General features: G+C 36.0%; 1 protein-coding gene across 1 annotated transcript in view; it reads left to right on the forward strand.

Annotated features, from left to right (window-relative positions):
• The window catches only part of LOC109834378 (xanthine dehydrogenase-like), a 24765-nt gene extending 7482 nt beyond the window's left edge, over nt 1–17283 (forward strand). Inside the window, exons 7-14 of the mRNA XM_020402384.1 lie at nt 6862–7101; nt 7747–8031; nt 8140–8361; nt 8524–8685; nt 8798–8932; nt 12691–12927; nt 15916–16089; nt 16882–17283. Of these exons, the coding sequence (XP_020257973.1) occupies nt 6862–7101; nt 7747–8031; nt 8140–8361; nt 8524–8685; nt 8798–8932; nt 12691–12927; nt 15916–16089; nt 16882–17124 (1698 nt within the window). The 3' untranslated portion in view covers nt 17125–17283. The remainder of the gene's footprint in view (nt 1–6861; nt 7102–7746; nt 8032–8139; nt 8362–8523; nt 8686–8797; nt 8933–12690; nt 12928–15915; nt 16090–16881) is intronic.

A 19754-nucleotide genomic window follows, 5' to 3' on the forward strand; every position in this document is an offset into this window, starting at 1 on the left:
AATGCTTATTGCTGGTTGGCTATCACTTAGTAGCTTGATTGAACCATCTATAGGAACCTTTAACTCAACTAGCAATCGTTTCAGCCATATTCCTTCACAAATCCCTTGAGCCATGGCTCTAAACTCAGCCTCAACACTACTTCTCGCCACAACTGATTGCTTTTTACTCCTCCAAGTTGTTAAATTACTCCAGACATAAGTACACAACCCTGAGGTAGATCTTCTATCAGTTATAGATCCGGCCCAATCTGCATCTGAGTATACTTCAACTCCTCTCGCTGCATTTTTCTTGAAAAACAGCCCCTTACCAGGTGTCATTTTTAGGTATCTCAGAATCCTTTGAACCGCTGTCATGTGTTCCTCAGTAGGATTATTCATGTACTGACTTACTAAACTCACCGAGAAGGCAATATCAGGTCTTGTATGAGAAAGATCAACTTCCTTACAAGTCTTTGATATCTCCCCTTTTCAATAGGAGAACTTTCTTGAATTGACCCAAATTTAGTAGTAGAGTCCATTGGTGTGTCAGTTGGTTTGCAGTTAAGCATGGCAGTGTCTTTCAGTAGGTCTAACACATACTTTCTTTGTGAGACAAAAATTCCTTTCTTTGACCTAGCTATCTCCATCCCAAGGAAGTACTTTATGTTTCCTAGATCTTTGATCTCGAACTCTTTTGTGAGAACCTTTTTAATTTTGGGTATTTCCTCTTCATAGTCCCCTGTGAGTACAATATCATCCACATAGACTATTAATACTGTCATCTTACCAACAGAAGAATGTTTTATGAACATTGTGTGATCTGCCTGACCTTGAGTGTACCCATGCTGTTTTAGCACCTTAGAAAATTTCTTAAACCATGCTCTTGGAGATTGTTTGAGACCATACAACGATCTCTTCAACCTGCACACCTTTCCTCTATTAGCATCATTTTCAGTCCCAGGAGGAACCTCCATATACACCTCTTCTTCTAGATTGCCGTTCAAAAATGTATTCTTGACATCTAGTTGGTAGATTGGCCAGTCAAGATTTGCTGCTAGAGATAGTAGAACCCGGATAGAATTCAACTTTACCACAGGTGCAAAAGTTTTCAGATAGTCAATGCCATATGATTGAGTGAACCCTTTAGCAACCAATCTTGCTTTAAACCTCTCAATGCTGCCATCAGCTTTGGTTTTCACAGTGAAGACCCATTTGCAACCAACTGGCTTCTTTCCACTCGGCAAATCACATAGTTCCCAGGTTTGGTTCTTTTCTAGGGCTTTCAATTCTTCTTCTACAGTCTTTTTTCATTCTTCTACTGACAATGCTTCTTGCACGCTATTGAGAATGTGTATGTCTGAGATTTTTACAATAAAAGACCTATACCCTTGAGACAGCCCATCATAACTGACATACTTGCTAACAGGATATAACGGCCTACTCCTGCAGTCTCTGACCCCTTTTCGAATTGCAATAGGCAAATCATCATCAGTTTGTGCACTCTCAGAATCTGTACTGTTAGAAGAATTTTTATCTTCAGCCTGTGTATGAGTTTCATGAGACTTGGACTCAGGTTCAGATGTTTGAAGTGGTATAGGTTGTGTCTGAACCTCTGTTTCCTTCTGTCTTCCCCGTCTCATTTGATAAATAATTATGTTTTGATCATCAGCAGTAACTGTAGGTTTCTTAGGCTCACTAACAAAAGGGGATAAGTTGTTATCATGATCAGTCTGATTAGATTGAACAACACTAGGATGATCTAACAAGTCTGATTTTGGTTGACTAGGTTGAGGAGGCTGTTTTAGACTGACACTAGGGCTGTCAAGAAATTCAATATCATAAGGAGTCAAAAACACATCATCCAAACTCTCAAGTGTTGAAGATGAAGTCAAAGTAGGTCTTTCAGATCCCAAAAACTGATATTCACCTAAATTCTCCCCCTTAAGAGCAGTTTTATTGAAATATGGAGTTGTCTCAAAGAAAGTGACATCCAAGCTGTGATAAAACTTGTTATTTTCAGGGCAAAAACACTTATAACTTTTGTGATGTGAAGAATAACCGAGAAACACACCACGAACAGACCTCTTATCCAATTTACCTCTTGTGTGTTTGTGAAGATGGATAAAAACAGTACACCCAAATTTTTTTTGTGGTAAATTAGATATGAGGTGACAGTGAGGATAAACTTCAAGAAGTTTTTGAGTTTGAGTGAAAAAATTCAGAACTTTGGAAGGGAGCCTATTTATCAGATAGGCTGCTGTAAGAACAGCGTCACCCCAAAATCGTTTTGGCATGTTTGTAGAAAATAACAAAGATCGGGCAACTTCAAGGATATGTCTATTCTTTCGCTCAGCAATTCCATTTTGTTGTGGGGTATCAACACATGAGCTTTGGTGAATGATACCCTCACTCAAAAAGTAATTGCTAAGAGTAGAATTAAAGAACTCCTTATCATTGTTAGTTCTTAAAATCTGAATTTTAGAATTAAATGGGGTTTGAATCATGATATTAAAGTTTTTGAAAATTTGAGAGACCTCAGATTTGTGTTTCATGAGAAATATCCATGTGAGTCGAGTATGATCATCAATAAATGAAACAAACCACCGAGCATTAGTGATATTAGGAGTTTGTGATGGTCCCCAAACATCACTATGCACCATAGAGAATGGCTTGGTTGACTTATAAAACTGATTTGGAAAACTGGTACGAAAATGTTTAGAGAATTGACAAATATTACATTGGAAATCACTAGGACTTTTATTACTGAACAACGATGGAAACAACTTAGCAAGATACATAAAGTTTGGATGACCTAGTCTATAGTGCCATAACATAACATCCTGACTTGGACTAGACACTCTAACAGACTCATTTTTGCTAACACTGTTGACATAAGAACTACTACTCACTGTTGTTGATGCTTTACTTATTGGAGAGGGTTGAACTTCTAGAAAATAGAGTCCTGCACAGCCTTTAGCACTGCCAATCATCTTCCCCGAGTGCAAATCCTGAAAAACACAAGCATTTGATCGAAAATCAGCCGCACAATTCAAATCCTTAGTGAGTTTACTTACTGATAAGAGATTGCAGGTTAGCTTAGGCACATACAAGACTGAATTTAAAGTCAAATCGGCAGAAATAATTACGGAACCAATCCCCATTACTTTAGACAAGGATCCATCCGCTATTCGTACAAAATCGGCAGAAATAATTACGGAACCAATCCCCATTACTTTAGACAAGGATCCATCCGCTATTCGTACATGAGGACTATTGCTATAAGCTGAAAACTGATTGAAAAGTTTTCTATTACCAGTCATGTGATCCGATGCTCCGGAATCCACAATCCATGAATGAGATGTGCCTTGATTTGTAGCTAGTGCAGTAAGAAAATTACCTTTTTGTGCAATCGTCCCTGAACCTATTATCATTTGGCTGGTCTGTCCCTGAGCAATGAGTTTCTGCAGTACTTCCAATTGTTCCTTGTTGAATGGTTCAGCCACAGAAGAGGATGGTAGATTGGCTTTGCTATCTCGTTCCTTGGCTGGTTTCCAATCCGTCGGTTTTCCATAAATTTTCTAGCACTTGTCCTTGATATGGCTAGGTTTTCGACAGTGATCACACCATGACCGGCCGCCTTTTCGTGCCTCTGAAGTACTGCGTGCTGCCACGGCTGAAGCCTCACCTCCCGCTTCCTTTGGTTCTTTAGATTTAGCCCCTAGCATCAAGGTTCTGCGACTCTCTTCATGTCTGATTTCAGAAAATGCCTCTCGAAGATTAGGCAGTGGTTTTGTCCCAAAAATCCTACTCCTCACAGCATCAAGATTTGAATTTAATCCCAAACAAAACTTGTACACCCTTTTTGTCTCAATAATCTTCTTATATTGTTGTAAATCATCAGCAGTGCTCCACTTGTATTTCTCAAATGCATCAAGTTGTTGCCAGTATCGTTGAAGCTTGTTGTAATAATCTGTCACTGAGAGATCACCCTGCCTCAAATTATGCAACGCATCTTCGATTGTTACAAGTTCAGGAGTATTATCTTTGTGGGAGTAAGTTTCCTTTGATGTCTCCCATACCTCTGCTGCTGTTTCAAGTAGAAAAAAATTTTCTCCAATGTTAGGCATCATGGAGTTTATCAGCCAAGACATTACCTGGCTATTCTCCTTCTTCCAAGTTCGATATTCATCTGCCGTCTCCTCCGGTTTGGTGACTTCATTGGTGAGATAACCCTCCTTCTCTCTACTGCAGATATACAAGAGCACCGATTGGGACCGCTGAAGATAGTTTCGACCGTTGAGCTTGTATGAAGTAATAGACATGTGAGGAAAGTTCGGAGGATCCCCCCCATTGTCGCCAAGGACTGCTGTTTCAAGGCTAGATATCTCATCTGAGGTTGCATCAGAACTGGTAGGTTTGGAAGGAGTTGTCATGATGGATGGGAGAAGATACTACCGGAAAAAGCTATAAGAGATATATGGTTACTGTCGGAAAAGCAGTATGAATTAGGGTTGAAGGTTTTCAGAAACAAAGCTCTGATACCATGTGAATTTTAGGATTTTATTCACTTCCTTATTCTGTACAAAACAGTCCTAATATATATATACACGTTAGGCAGTATCAATCTGCTTAATCTAAGGAATTTGTTTCCTTCTTAAAGAAGGAAATTAATATCAAATCATCTAAAAATAGGAAACCTAAATATACACCATACTTACAATATTAGGATCCCTAGAAAATAGTCACAATATCAATATCTCCAACATCTACTAATAGAAAAATTGACTATGCTCTGTTCGCTGACCTTGATATCACTCACAGATTTAATCCAGCTGTCTTTTTAAGGGGAAGGGTGCTTCTGCACATTCAACTTTAGTCAACTTTAGCCTATCTATTGCTTCTTAAAAATCAAGTTCTCTTGACTACCACTATCAATTATTAACTCAATCTCGTGCTAGTTCATTTTGCAACGACTTCGGAAAAGATTATGCCTTTGTGGGTCCTTAGCCACCCTTTTTGTTGCCAACATCAATCTGCGCATTACACGCACCTCGCGCTCTTCATCGTCATACACATTATCAGGATTAACTATATGGTGTTCGACCTCAGTTTCAAGCTCACCTTTCTCGCCGTCCTCCCTTTCAACTGTATTAACTCTACCACAGTTAGAACAATTATTTGATAGATGCCCGCAACGATAGCATTTAGTCTCATGAGTTCAAGCGTATGGATTATTATTCTGTCGATTCTGCTGAACTCCTCTTGGCGGCTGGTTCTAGAAATTCTGATTCCCTTTCTTTGCTAAGTCCATCTTATCATCTGCAGCCTTTTGAATGACCTTCTGGTTATCAATCTGCTTATACCTTGTATTTTGACCTCGATGATTCATCAAATCTCCTGTAATCAGATTGATGTCTGTTAGATCAGGTGAGTTGCACTTTCACCTTCATGGAACGATTAATTGCTTCGTCCACACTATATACAGTCGTCAACTGCACTTGATCCTTGATCGCGGTGCGAAGTCCACCCATAAACCTAGTAATCTGTTGTCTCTCTGTTTTGCTCAAATTGTTTCGCGTCGATATTCTATAAAACTCCTGGGTATACTGTTGGACTGTTCGATCCTCATGCTTGCAATCCTCAAACTTCTGATAAAGGATTTGATCATAATCTGTCGGAAGAAATCGTAGACATCGCGCCTCCCTTATACGTCTCCAAGTGCAAAACATGTTGCTTTCCTTGGCGCTTGCGATTGTTTTGAAATTGCTCCCACCAAGCAGAAGCTCCACTACGTAATTTATAGGCCACATACTTAACCTTTAAATTATCAGCAATTCTCATTAAGTCAAAATATTTATCGACCTCAGCAAGCCAATTTAGAAAATCCTCCACGTCTATATTTCCGCTAAAGAAATGGAGATCAACCTTGATCTTCGAAAACCGATCATTGTACTAACTAGGAGCAAGAAACTGAACATTGTTCTGACCAAAAGCGAAATCTTCCTCCCCTTCTAAATCTGAATCCAAACCAACCCTAGTCGGCGGATCGTGAGGATTAGCTCCGCCTCCAACAGGTCCTCCAGCCAGGGGAACAGCCTGTTCCCTAGGGTTATTCTCAATGTGCAAGTCCTGAAGCGCTTCCATCATCAACTCATGTTGTTGTCGTGATTATTTTAGTTATTGTTACATCTGCTATTTCATCAATTAGAGTGTTTGGAGGAATATAATATTAGGATCATTGTTGTTCTTAGCCATTGCGCAGGACGAACCTGCTTTGATGCCAACTAACGCAGCAATGAAAACAAAGAAGCCTTACCACAAGGATTTCTTCCAAGAAAGCTTTACCCCGAGGACTTTTTCAAAGATAAAATTTATTCAAGAGAAATTTATTCAATTCTAAAGATGATGACAATGCAAAATTACAAAGTATTTAAAGGAAAACCCTAAAGTCCTAAAAGAAGTTTAAAACAAAATTACTAAATTACCCAACAGAAAATAATAAAACAGTAAACTGCAAATTTGAGGCCCTAAATGATCTCAAATGCCCAAAAAACAGTGGATCTCATGGCGAAGATATGAGTCTTGCTCGTTGGCCCATTTCGCTTTAGCTGTGCGAATTTCGGCCCAATCAGAAACAGTGACTTTGCGATCCTACATAGCTTTTTGTCCTACATCTGCAATGCATTTTTCTTCACTTTTCTTCACTGTAAAATTCCTTATTATAGCTACAACTGATATTATATGTTTGGAGAGTTCACTTTACTATGTTTCCATATATCTGGGAAGTACTTTCGCAGATTTTTTTTCTGTTTTAATTGCATGGACTCTAGGCGGAACCCACTTTCATTTGTAATGACATTATTCCTTTTCCTTATTGTGCAGGCCCCCCAGAAGCACCAGGAAACTGTTGCACGAGTTCTTGATTTGCCATTCTCTAAAGTAGTTTGTAAAACTAAACGCATTGGTGGTGGGTTTGGTGGAAAAGAAACAAGATCTGCCTTCATTGCTGCAGCAGCTTGTGTACCATCGTATCTTCTGAAGCAACCGGTGAAAATTACCTTAGACAGGGACATAGACATGATGATAACAGGGCAGCGTCACAGTTTCCTTGGGAGATACAAGGTACTTAACTGACAATGTAGACTAAAGTTCAACTTGTATACAGTTGGTATATTTTTGAGGTAAATGTTGGAGCATCCACATATTTAGACTTGTGGTAGAAACATGTAAAACCTATATGTATCCTCTGTGTTTACATGTGTCTATTATTTTTCTTCCTCAACATTTTTTTTAGCTTTCCACCCTGTTGGAAGGCTTGATGTATACAACCTTGAACCACTGAATACATGATATTCAAAGTTGAGAATGCTTATTCCTTGATTTTCAATATTTATAATGTTTTTGAAATCCAATCTGGCACACTCCGCTTCACCTTAGTTCTTTTGGGACATATCGGCATCAGAACCACTCGAGTCATGAAGATGATCAACTTTGGAAGTTCCTGGATGTCCTCTCATACCCTTAATCACAGAGACCTATTTCTTTCATGATTCAACTTATGTTTTATTGATTTAAACATTATATGGCTGCAACATTATTAAGTAACAGTTGCTTATTTATTCCCTTTGTAAAAGAACATAGTTTATACCTTATTAGTTTACAAAAATAATAAGATGACCTTAAACTCTTGGCGCATTAATTTTCACCTCATGGATGTAGTATGAAGCTTATATTCATTAACGTTGGAAAATTTTGGACTCGTACCAGGTTGGATTCAGGAATTCTGGAGAAATTATGGCATTGGATCTGGAGTTATTTAACAATGGTGGAAATTCGTTGGACCTGTCCTCATCGGTCCTTGAGCGTGCCATGTTTCATTCGGATAATGCTTATGCAATACCAAATATCAGGGTTAAAGGGCAAGTCTGCTTCACAAATTTTCCAAGTAACACGGCTTTCCGGGGATTTGGTGGTCCTCAGGGAATGCTAATTGCTGAAAATTGGGTCCAAAGAGTTGCAATGGAGCTGCAGAAAAGCCCTGAAAAGATACGGGTAGTCTTTTTTTTATTTTTATCATGCATGACTTTGAATTATAAAGATTCTTATATTTATTATAATATTCATAATATCTCATTTTCTATTTGTGGACTTGATAACCAGGAGATCAACTTTCACCATGAAGGACATATTCTGCACTATGGGCAGAAAATAAAAAATTGTACGTTGAGTCAGGTGTGGGGTGAACTAAGATCGTCCTGTGATTTCCCAAAGTGTCGTGAAACTGTCGACCACTTTAACCACCAAAATCGCTGGAGAAAGCGTGGAGTTGCAATGATCCCGACCAAATTTGGCATCTCCTTCACCACAAAACACATGAACCAGGTGAACTGGGCTATATTTTGAAGCTTAAATAGTTCGGACTTTAGCTGTTTTTTTTTCTTGCTTTTTTGTGGCCATAATGATTTTATTCTCACAGTCAAAAGTGCAACATGATTTCCTTGTGCCTCATGTTCATGCCACTGACAAATATCCTTATGGCTATAGGCTGGTGCTCTTGTACAAGTTTATCTTGATGGGACTGTTCTAGTGACACATGGAGGTGTTGAAATGGGACAAGGCTTACACACCAAAATTGCACAAATTGCAGCCTCATCTTTTGATATTCCTCTTAGTTCTGTATTTATATCAGAGACAAGTACAGATAAGGTAAGTAGATATTTCCTTGACCTTTCTTATTTAGATCGTATGTTCCCTACAAGCCATGATAACAAAAAGCTTATCTGTGCCGGACTTCTATTGATTCCTTTTACTACTGCAGGTACCAAATTCGTCACCAACTGCAGCTTCTGCAAGCTCTGACATGTATGGTGCAGCAGTTTTAGATGCTTGTGAACAAATTAAGGCACGCATGAAACCTATAGCCAGCAGACATAATCTTGCTTCTTTTTCTGAGGTATTGTTTCCATTATTTCCATGGAGTCACCCACCACTATCCCAGCTTCTCAGCCACATATTTTCCTTGTACCCTTTCCTCCAATTATGTGTGCGGTGGTAAAAAGCGTGAATCATTATGCATATCAATGAAGCTTTATCAATATGTTCTTTCCTACAGTTCAATCTTATTCATAGGTTCTCCTACACAAATCAATCCTTGAGTTTTTATTTGAGTATATAATTATGCTATCAAAAGGAAATTGCATTTTACTGATTTATTTCTTAATTTTATTTATAGACAGTGGGAATCCAAAAGTTATGCTATGGTAAGATCTGAACATTTTTGGATTTTCCAATTAGAACATGATGAAACATACATTATTATTGGATATAGCACGTTTTAGTGAATACAATCCTTTAGATGGCACATAATTAGCATATATGATCCATTTCATCTTCCTTTTCACTTTTCTTCAGTGAAGGTATGATGCATGTGTTGGAAATTCGTGCTAAATACATGCAAAATACGCAACGGAAGACTATGTATAATAATACTAAACATGTAGAGAGCATGAAAAACAAGCTAGGACCATCCTAATTAAATCTAACATGATCCCTATATTAAAGAGAGCATACAAGAATTAGAAAGTCATACTTTCGAAGCGTGATTCGGTGGAAGATCGAACAACCCCTAGCTCTTGCTCCTTGTTGTTGTAAACCTTCTTATAGTGGATCTCCAAGTCTTCAAGTGAGCTTGATAAAATCGGAGTCTTCTTGAGGCACAATGTAAGATATCCACCCCGGGGTACTTTAAAATCTTACTATTTCCTCTTACTCAAAGATTGCTAGAGTTTAGTAAGAGGTAGAGCTCTCTTTTTTATTCTCTTATGGAAAAAATCACTTAGCCAATTTTTCATTAATCTTTTCATAAGAGAGAGCTCATATATATAGAGTGAGATATGTCATGACTCATCTCATGAGTCATGCCATGAGTCATCTAAATATAATGATTCCTTTCATGAGTCATGCAATGACTCATCTCATGAATCATGCAAATAGTCATGAAGAATCAAAACTATGTGCTAAAACCATGTTTCCAAACCATACCACCTTAATGACTCATCTCATGACTCATTAATCAAAGTATAATAAAGTATGTATTTTCATAAATAAAAATACTACATCAATATGGTATTCATAAATACGGTATTTCGTAATTTTTCAATTATTGACTAATAAGTCATCATATGACCAAAAAGTCAATGAGTTGACCAAAAGTCAACTATTGATCAAAAAGGTAACTAGTTGACTAAAAGTACTTTATGGAAAAAATACTGGAATTTCTTTCCTAAACACATAGCATTCCGATTTTACCGATATACATAACCGTTTATGTGTATCCGGTAAAATCATATATGTGTATCAATCATACGTATTACTTTATAAATTATGTTTCATAGGATTCAAGTACGCGCTTGGTGTGACTCTAGGGCCCAACTTAAGAACTCGGTAGTGGATGATATCCACAAGTACAACAGAGGTGTTAGCTACACATAAAGACTATCCAGATATAAGTTATGATAAATGTCTGTAAGATGCTAACATAATTTTATCAGGACCACTCAGTGATAATATTGTACAGTCCGGTCTCTTCATCAAACAATGTCAAACTATCGAGCCTAGGGCATGGAAAACTGTCAAACCTAATAGCTCGATTAGTGTTTGTTGATATTAAACTCATAACCTATAAGATCAAACTGACATGCAGTTTATCTTATTTACCTCGGTCAAGGATTTTCTGGCTATAGTTATATCAAACAATCTTATGACATCAACCCCTTATACTGGGAGAGACGAATCCCATCTTGGCATCTCAATATCTACTTATGTCTCAGGATTCACCCAACAAGAACCGTTATGCATAACTCAATGAGAACTGTGGTTAGGTAAAAGTCTAAATACACTTATACCGACATGTAACATATTACACTCATGCCTCAGGTCAAGAGACTACTATGTACTATATCACTTGAGAACTTTTATTTGACAGTGCCTCAGGTCAAGAGACTACTATGTACTATATCACTTGAGAACTTTTATTTGACAGTTAAGTATAATTACCAACTAGATGTTCTCAGTGAGTCGTTTAGTCAACTCATTCACTAATGAGTCACCTGTATACTATATCTTGATGTATCACATCAATGATCTAAGAGATGGATCATCATCCTACCAAAGGAGGAATAGAGTATACACTAATCTTCCCAAAGTGATGGTGTCCCATTTCAACACTTCATCGACTAGGAATATTTTAGAATATACGTTAGCGACAAATCAGATCTCTTCATTACGATCATATCCGAAATGTCTGATAGTCTAGTATCATTCTAAGGACTTTATTTGTATTAAAATACCAGATAAATCTGACCAAAATAGCATACTATCATTTTGAACAAGGATATTATATTCATATAGGTCCTGTTACAATATACAATTATTGCATGCAGGGTACCTATATCTAACAGTGTGAGCCAGGTTGCATTTCACTCAGTGTTGAAACTTGAAATGATGGTGATGTTTCCCAAACAACTACCATAACAAGAAATAGCAACTGACTAGTAGGTAAAAGTTCAACTCAAGGAAAAATAGGATACAATTTAGGTTAGACACGGTTATGGTGAGCATGTCAGTGTAATAATGGAAACATGGCTTTTCTATTCACGATATTATCTAGTTTGTCCCAAACTACGTTATGCGGGTACTTCTATCATGAACCCATACCCGAACCCGACATGTACCTGATACGTATCTATACCAAAACTTCACGGACACTCCTTGGATATATGCGTACATTTATTCAGACATGTACTCAAGTATATGATATATGTTTTAATTTAAAACACTTGTCATCCATTTTTTGGACGTATATCCTACACTTAATATCCATTTCTTGAAACTTGTTAGACACGAGTCAGGCTTATTTCAACCCATACACAAGTTCAAAGCTACAATTTAAAATGATCGTTTGAGTGTCTAGTTCAATAATGAGAATTTTCCAATTTATAAAATCAACCTAATAAAAGAAACTTAAAATGTGAAATCAATAATAATCTCGTGTAAATTATTAATTTCAACACATATATCTAGTCATGTCCCAATGTCCTGCATCTTACAAGTTTGCCATGTCCCGTACCCGTACCCGCTCCCGTACCATTATCCATACCAGTTCCGTGCAACTTAGGTCCCAAATGATGATAGTCACAATAGTAATCTGGTGATTCTTTTGAAATGAAAGTTGGGAGCACTATCCAAACTTTACTGGAGATGAGTACATTTGTGTAGCAAGATAGTTGCAAAATAGGCATATTCTCGAGATTATTACAGCTATGAGGGACACAGCTCTGCAAGCGTCATCATGAACCCACTGGGGATATAGCATGGTCATGGAAGGGATAGATGTAGTGCTGTAATTTTGTGGATGTGTTTGCAAAATTCTCATTGCGATGTGTAAGATACTGATATGAAAATATAGTTACAGGATATGGATTATTCATTTTGTTAGTGGAAATGTGATTTTCCCTGGTGAATCTCACTAGGTTTTCCTGTTCAAGGCGTTAGTTTTCTATTTCTTTTGAATAATGGTTTTGTACGAATTTATCACGACATTAATATGTTTTTATCTTAATCTTTCTTTTGCATTTGCAAACTTACATAAATTGTTTTAATTCACCTCTACTGGAGCTAAAGTTTGGTGTTGTTTTCTTTCCTAATCATTAGTTGGTGCGCACATGCTTTATGGAGCGGATAGACCTTTCAGCTCATGGATTCTACATCACACCTGATATTGGATTTGACTGGAAAGTTGGTAAAGGATTACCATTTAGCTACTTCACATATGGAGCAGCATTTGCCGAAGTCGAGGTGGACATTTTGACCGGAGATTTCCACACAAGGAAAGCAGATATCGTTATGGACCTTGGACATTCTCTTAATCCAGCTATAGATGTTGGACAGGTATTATGACGTTATTGTTATTTTAATGTTTACTTACTGAAAATATCCAATTTAGTTGGATAAAGTATTTAATTTCTGTGAACTAGAAAAAAAAACCCAAATTTAACCATGACCAGATTTTTGTAATCAGGGATAAGCGAAAAGAGGAAGGAAGAGAGGAAGGAGTATGAGAGAGGGAATATAAAGGGATGAAGGAAAGGGTCTCAGTTTGGACTAGATTTGTGAACTGGAGGAGAGAGGAAGCATGTTTAAGTTTACTTCAGGCTTGGTATTGAGAATGAGAAGGAAGAGGAGAAGGAGAAGGAAGATCTGTCTAGGTTGGGCTTGATCATTAGGGAGAAGAGGTGGGGAGTCTTGGTCTCAAGGTAGAAGAGAGAATATTAACGACCCACTACACCAAAACTCTAAAGCATAGAAGTTGGGATCTTGGGACTCTATAACAAACCACGGTCTAGGTTAAATCGTCCCAGATTCGGATGGAACATGACCGGATTCACCAACTCTAGCGACCCAATTTAAAATTCAAACCAGTTAAAATTAAAAAAAAAATCTCTTTTAATACAGAACAACAAAAATGCAAGAAATTCAGCAAATAAAGTATGCATACCTTATTGCAATATGATTTTTAAGGTTCTTTTACCACTACTAATATCTACTAGCACATTTCTTAAATTTAACTCTTGCAAAAACTTTAATTCCTACGTTTAAGAACCGAACCTAAAGCGAACAACGTACCCTTGCGTACCGTATAAGCTTACCTCCCTGATACCCGATTCTTAATGAGTGGCGTACCACGCTTCTATATCCGTCCCATGAACCGGAATGAACCGCGTTCCATGCAACTATGTTCTAAGGTTATGGTAAGAGTTGAGGTTTATTGTTCTATATTCTAACATGTCTTTACAGGTTGAGCACCCATTTATGGGTTGAAACCTAGACACGCAGCGGTATCAATTTTTTTTTTTATTTTTTAAATTCGCATTAAACTAAGTGGCCAGTGGGATTCGAACTGGGTTGCTTTGGTTCCATGTTAATGACCCTGCAACTACACTAAAACTCTAAAGTAATGGTGATAGTTGAGGGTCATTGATTTATATTCTAACATAGAAATAGAGGATGGTTTGGGTTTAGCAGAGAGAACAAGAGGAATAGGAAAGAGAAAACGGAAAATGAAGAGGCATTTTAGTTTTTGTTTAGTTATAGAGAAAGGCTTAGATTTGGGTTTTACTTTGTGTTTTGCTTGACGAAGGAGATTGAGGACAGTGAAGAGAAGGGAAGGATTGTTGAGCAGAGTCTGGAAAATAAGGGAGAAGATAGAGGAGAAGATTAGGTGAAAATCATAATTCACAAAGTGCAACATTAACAACATTGCAAAGATTCACAGGGAAAGGTGTACATGCTAAAAAAACATTGTAGATGTAAAGTGATAAATGGCTAATTAAGGCTGTTTTCCATAATTTATTACAATTACAGAGGTGGGAAACAATTAAGGAGGATGCAATAATGGTTAATTCCATGGAGGAGACAGACACTTAGCAGAACTAAATGGAAGAGTAAGGGTTCATGTAAAGTTGGGGATAAAAGATTCATTCTTGTTGGTAGGTGTTGGTGTACCTTTACTCCTAGCATTATAGTTGAGTTATTGGTCTGCTTCATTTTTTTGTAACATTCTTCGACTTTCGAGTACTTTAAAGTGGTTGAATGAAATTTTCTGACATTTTCCATTTTTTTTAACATCATCTGTTTAAGTCTTGATTACTTAGCAACTTGATGTTTTCTATTATATTAATTGGAAAGCTTGCTGCTCTTAATATGTTAATATTTGTGACTTTCAAAACTCAAAGTAGAACTTGTTTTACAAGTATAGAGCATGGGGCTACTCTTCTGTTAACCATCTGTTCTGAGTCTGAATAGTATGACAAGAGAGCAAAAACATGTATTCCAATTCTTCTGCTCAGGCTAAATTGATGATCTTTGCCACCCTTCTTAAGAGTTTTCCCTCAGTTATGTTATCAATTGTCTATCTCCTTTGTTAATTGTTGAAGCAACTATGTTTTATTGCATCTCTAATCCTAGTGGCAGCTGCCTCTACCATCTTATCCCTTGTACCATGCACAAATTCACTCTGATTAGCTTCCTAACCTGGTTATTCCCGGTGCGATGTACGGGACTCAATATTAAAATTGTTGCACACATATTATGGTAATGCTAAGATTTGATAAATACCGATTCCAAATGAACACTAATCAATATCATTTTTCATTTGAAACAAAAAGAAAAATAAAATAATGAAAAGAAATACCTATCTAACTATTTTTAAGATTAAGTCATCTAAAAAATAAATGAGTTTGGTATGAAGAATAACATGGAAGGTAGAAATGCATGAATAATAGCTATCCCAAGGAAGATTGTTGGGGCATAACTGACATGGGCCATGTTCCTGCAGACTGTGGAAGTTGTTTGATTAGAAACCTGTAGAAGTTGTCTGATTAGAAACCTGTGGAAGTTGTCTGATTAGAATAGTATTTATATATTATGCTTATTCCCTTTAAAAAGATGTGATTTTCCTATTCTTGGTGTTAGGCATTGCTCTCCTAGCAACTTTTTTTTTTCACTTTGCTGGAAGTTTTCAGGCATGTGTATTATATAATCGAAGAAACATTACAGTGATGAATATGGTAATTTCCCCCCCTCATTGTCAATGCCATTGAAATTGGTATGTAGACGTCAGTTTCAGCTGTGTGCACTGCCTATACCTCTTTTATGAAGTACTGTTTAAGATCTGATTTCTCCCTTTGTGGCCCCACTTATTTCACCCCTGTAGATCTTACGCCCAGCCCACCTCTCATCTTCTAGATTTCCTATATTTAGAAATATGATTACAGCCGCGGGCATGAAAGAAAGATCATTGAAACCAAAATTTTGGTTTAAAATACATTTTCTGAACATGTACATTATTTAATTTTTTACTATCTTATTGCTTGTCAGATTGAAGGAGCTTTTGTTCAAGGTTTAGGCTGGGTTGCCTTGGAAGAGCTAAAATGGGGAGATCCAGATCATAAGTGGATTAGGAATGGAAGCCTATACACTTCTGGACCCGGCACGTACAAAATTCCTTCTATGAATGATGTACCTCTCAAATTCAAGGTTTCACTTCTCAAGGTATCAAAACAATAACTTTATTTTCTTTGGATGGTACCAATATTCTTCAATCATTTGCAGTAAACCTGTTTCTTTGCATGTTGGTGCTCAATTCCCTTTTTAAATACTGCCGATGTCTGAACTATAATTCATCAGTAACATGGGTAGTCAAAGCATCTATTTAAGAAACATTTTAGTCATAATTCTTTGGGAAAATTTTAATGTGACATGTTACCTTAGTTTATTCCAATTTGGTTTGCTGGATTCCTTTAAATACTTTTATAACAAAATCCATTTCGATGACAAGAAAACTAAAATACAGGGTGATTGAAGTTAAAAATATGTTGTGTAACTATGCTTTTTGCATTTGGAGAAACTTGAGGTCCTTTCAGGTAGTTAAGTTTTGAAGCTGTGGAAATTGTTATCTGATATAAAATTTACAATTACTAAACAGGATGGCCCTCCCCATCGAGGTAGTTGTTCACTGAAAAGATTCCTGGGGAACTCCTCTTTGTTGTTGAAGTGGATAGCGTGGGGCGAATGATGCCTCAAATTATTACTAGCTAGTCCAATGAATAAAATTTTCCTTAATTGGTCTCTATGCGTCCTTGTTAACGTATAAGAAAAAGGAGAAAAGAAAAGAAAAGAAAACCGATAATTTGATAATTTAGCCAACTATTTGAGGAATGAGTACAGAAAGTATTACATCGCAATAGGTTTTCAGCTGTATATAAGTGGTACTCCAATGTCAATAATATGAACAAGTATTCTGATTCGAGTTCTGTTTCCTTATTGTTTCTTTTTTTTTGCCAGAATGCTCCAAATCCAAAGGCAATTCACTCTTCAAAGGCTGTAGGTGAGCCTCCATTCTTTTTGGCATCAGCAGTCCTGTTTGCTATTAAAGATGCAATAATAGCAGCAAGAGCAGAAGAAGGTTACCATGATTGGTTCCCTCTCGATAATCCTGCAACACCCGAAAGAATTAGAATGGCTTGTATCGATGATTTCACAAAACCATTTGCTACTCCAGATTATCGACCCAAGCTAAGCATCTAAAATGTTATTTTATCTTTACTATGAGAGAACATATTTCAGCATTCATGATGTAGTTTTGTATGATGTATAGAGATGTATCTCACTTTGTTGTATCAATGGCATACGTTAATGTATAGTACAGTTAGCTTCTGTTTAATATGATTTGATGCATTTTACAGATGTCGTTGGATGTTAGAATCTTCAATTTTTTCAGACGTGCATAAAATGCTTGGTTATTGCGTTTATGTGAACCCGCATTATTAGGTTGGAAGGCCTGAGTTTTGGTTCTTTTTATTTCTGATTTGCTTGGTCTCTAGCTTTAAATTGAACTGAACAGATTTTTTTTGAACTATTGCTTCTTCTTTTCTATTTTTCACTTCATTTTGCTCTATTTTTATATTGATATGAGCATATAAATGATTTATAACAATGAATTATAGCACATAATCAAAATTAGATAATTTGAGCTGAGGTTTTTTCTTTAAATAGTTTGAAACAAAAATGAAATTCAAAGTGAGGGGGTGAATGACTTTTACTTTAAAATTTGAATTTCAGTATTAGTTTAACCATCAACTACTCATCTACAATATTCCTCTTCATTTATTATATTCTAAGATCAAAAGAAAAAAAGGAATAAGTGGGCTTGATGAATGAGTGTGTAAATAGTTTTTATTTTAAAATTTCAAAAACTCAAAATTTAGATAGTTTAACCATCAAACCCTCCTTAGTAATATCCCTCCTTTTTTTATAATATCTAAAAATAAAAAAGTAGATAAAAAAATTGCTGTTCTTTGTGTGATCACAACACCGAAAATATCTCCTCAATGTAGGAACTACGTAGACTTTGTCAATTGGCATAACCATCTTACATTCATGTTTTATTATAAACTATTTTTTTGAGATTTGGTATGAACTAAAGAGTATATTAGGTTAAACCCTGCAACATGAAATAATCAAATAAACTCACAATTAGATGAGATATGAAGTCTTTACATATTGATTTAATCTAACACAATCTCATGTTTGAATCTCAATCTTGTGATGCTTGCAATAAATAGAATTTCAACATAATTAGAAAGATATATGTCATTTTAAAATACCCATAAAATAATTTTAAAATATAAATATTTATTTCTAAAATAATCTTAAAACCCCATTAGTAATTTCAATCTAATTATTAGAATAATCAAATAAACCAGGAGGAATTCAAGATAATAATTTGTATAAATGATTTTTTATTTTTTTTATGGATTGCAAGGAATATTCTGATTATAGGAAAGTTTCTAATTTTGTAGATCTTTATATAATCTATATTTTTTATTGTCTTATGTTCTGTTAATATTTTAAAAAAAGACAAGGGTAAATCAATAATCTCTTTTTATAAAAATCAGTAAATACATGATATCAAATTAAAAAATTAAAAAATTGACCAATTCATCAATAATATTTTAAGAGAAAGACTAATCGATCAACTTTAAATAAAATTTGAAACAAATTGCATATATGATTTTAGGGTTAATTTTAGAAAAGTTCCCTTAACTATGGTGGATTTCTTTAAAAAAACCCCTTAACTATTCTAATTTGTGAAACCTGCCCTCAAGTTTGGGCATATTATAGATAATCCGACTAAACTTTGAAATTAGAGAAATCCCCCTCAACTACGAAGTGTCCCCCTCAACTATGGAGTGTCTCACAAAACCCCCTTATCTTTCACAATTTTCTCACCGAATTATTTCAAAAATAACTAAAATATCTTTTTGAAAATCAACCAATTCAGATATAAAGAAATCCTCAATCTGTAAATAAAAGATCTTGATCAATTTATAATGTTTTTTAATTATTTGCTCTTTCTCCTCTCTTTCCCTTTGTCTTTTCTTAGTAACCTACTTGACATCTGACATACTAGACATAGCAATGTTAGCTTTCTACGCGTAGAGTATGATTTCTTAAAATTTCAAAACTTGGGGGGGGGGGGGGGGGGGGTAGATTCAAACTTAAGGGGAATTTCTCAAACTAATGTAGTTGAGTGGTGTTTTCCAAGACACATCCCATATTTTCTTTTTTTTCCGCTTATTTTGGGAGGAGGAGGGAGAGGGGGGGGGGGGGTGGGTGGGTTAAGTGAGAAAATAAGGCGTATCTCAATTTTTCATCGTTGAGAAGAGTTGTTACAATATGCTCAAACTTGACAGAGTGTTTTCTCAAATTAAATTAGTTGGTTTTCTTTCTAATGGCAGTTTGGGGGGGGGGGGGGGGGGGGGGGAGGGAGGTTGTGTTCGAAGACACTCCTCATAATTGAGCAAAGTTTGCTAAAATCAACCATGACTTTTATGCAGAGAGGCTTTTTACATGCATTTTTCTTTGATTTTTGTATTTAAATGTTAATTATGATATTTTTTAATTGTGGGCATTTATAATTTGATAAAAATTATAAAATATTTAATTATTAAATTTTTTTAATAATGAATAATTTTAGTTTGATGAGAATTCTTACATGAGTATAAGATTAAGGCTATGTTTATTTTTTACTAGTGGTGGTATTATTTTAAAATAGTCCGGACCCAATTTTTTATCTCATGTTTGTTTTTTTATGCGACCTGGGCTATTTATAAGGAAGGACTACTTAATACTCAAAAGAGAACTATAAAAAAAAT

This window comes from Asparagus officinalis, chromosome 3 (genome assembly GCF_001876935.1).
Source record: "Asparagus officinalis chromosome 3, Aspof.V1, whole genome shotgun sequence".
Taxonomy (NCBI): domain Eukaryota; kingdom Viridiplantae; phylum Streptophyta; class Magnoliopsida; order Asparagales; family Asparagaceae; genus Asparagus; species Asparagus officinalis.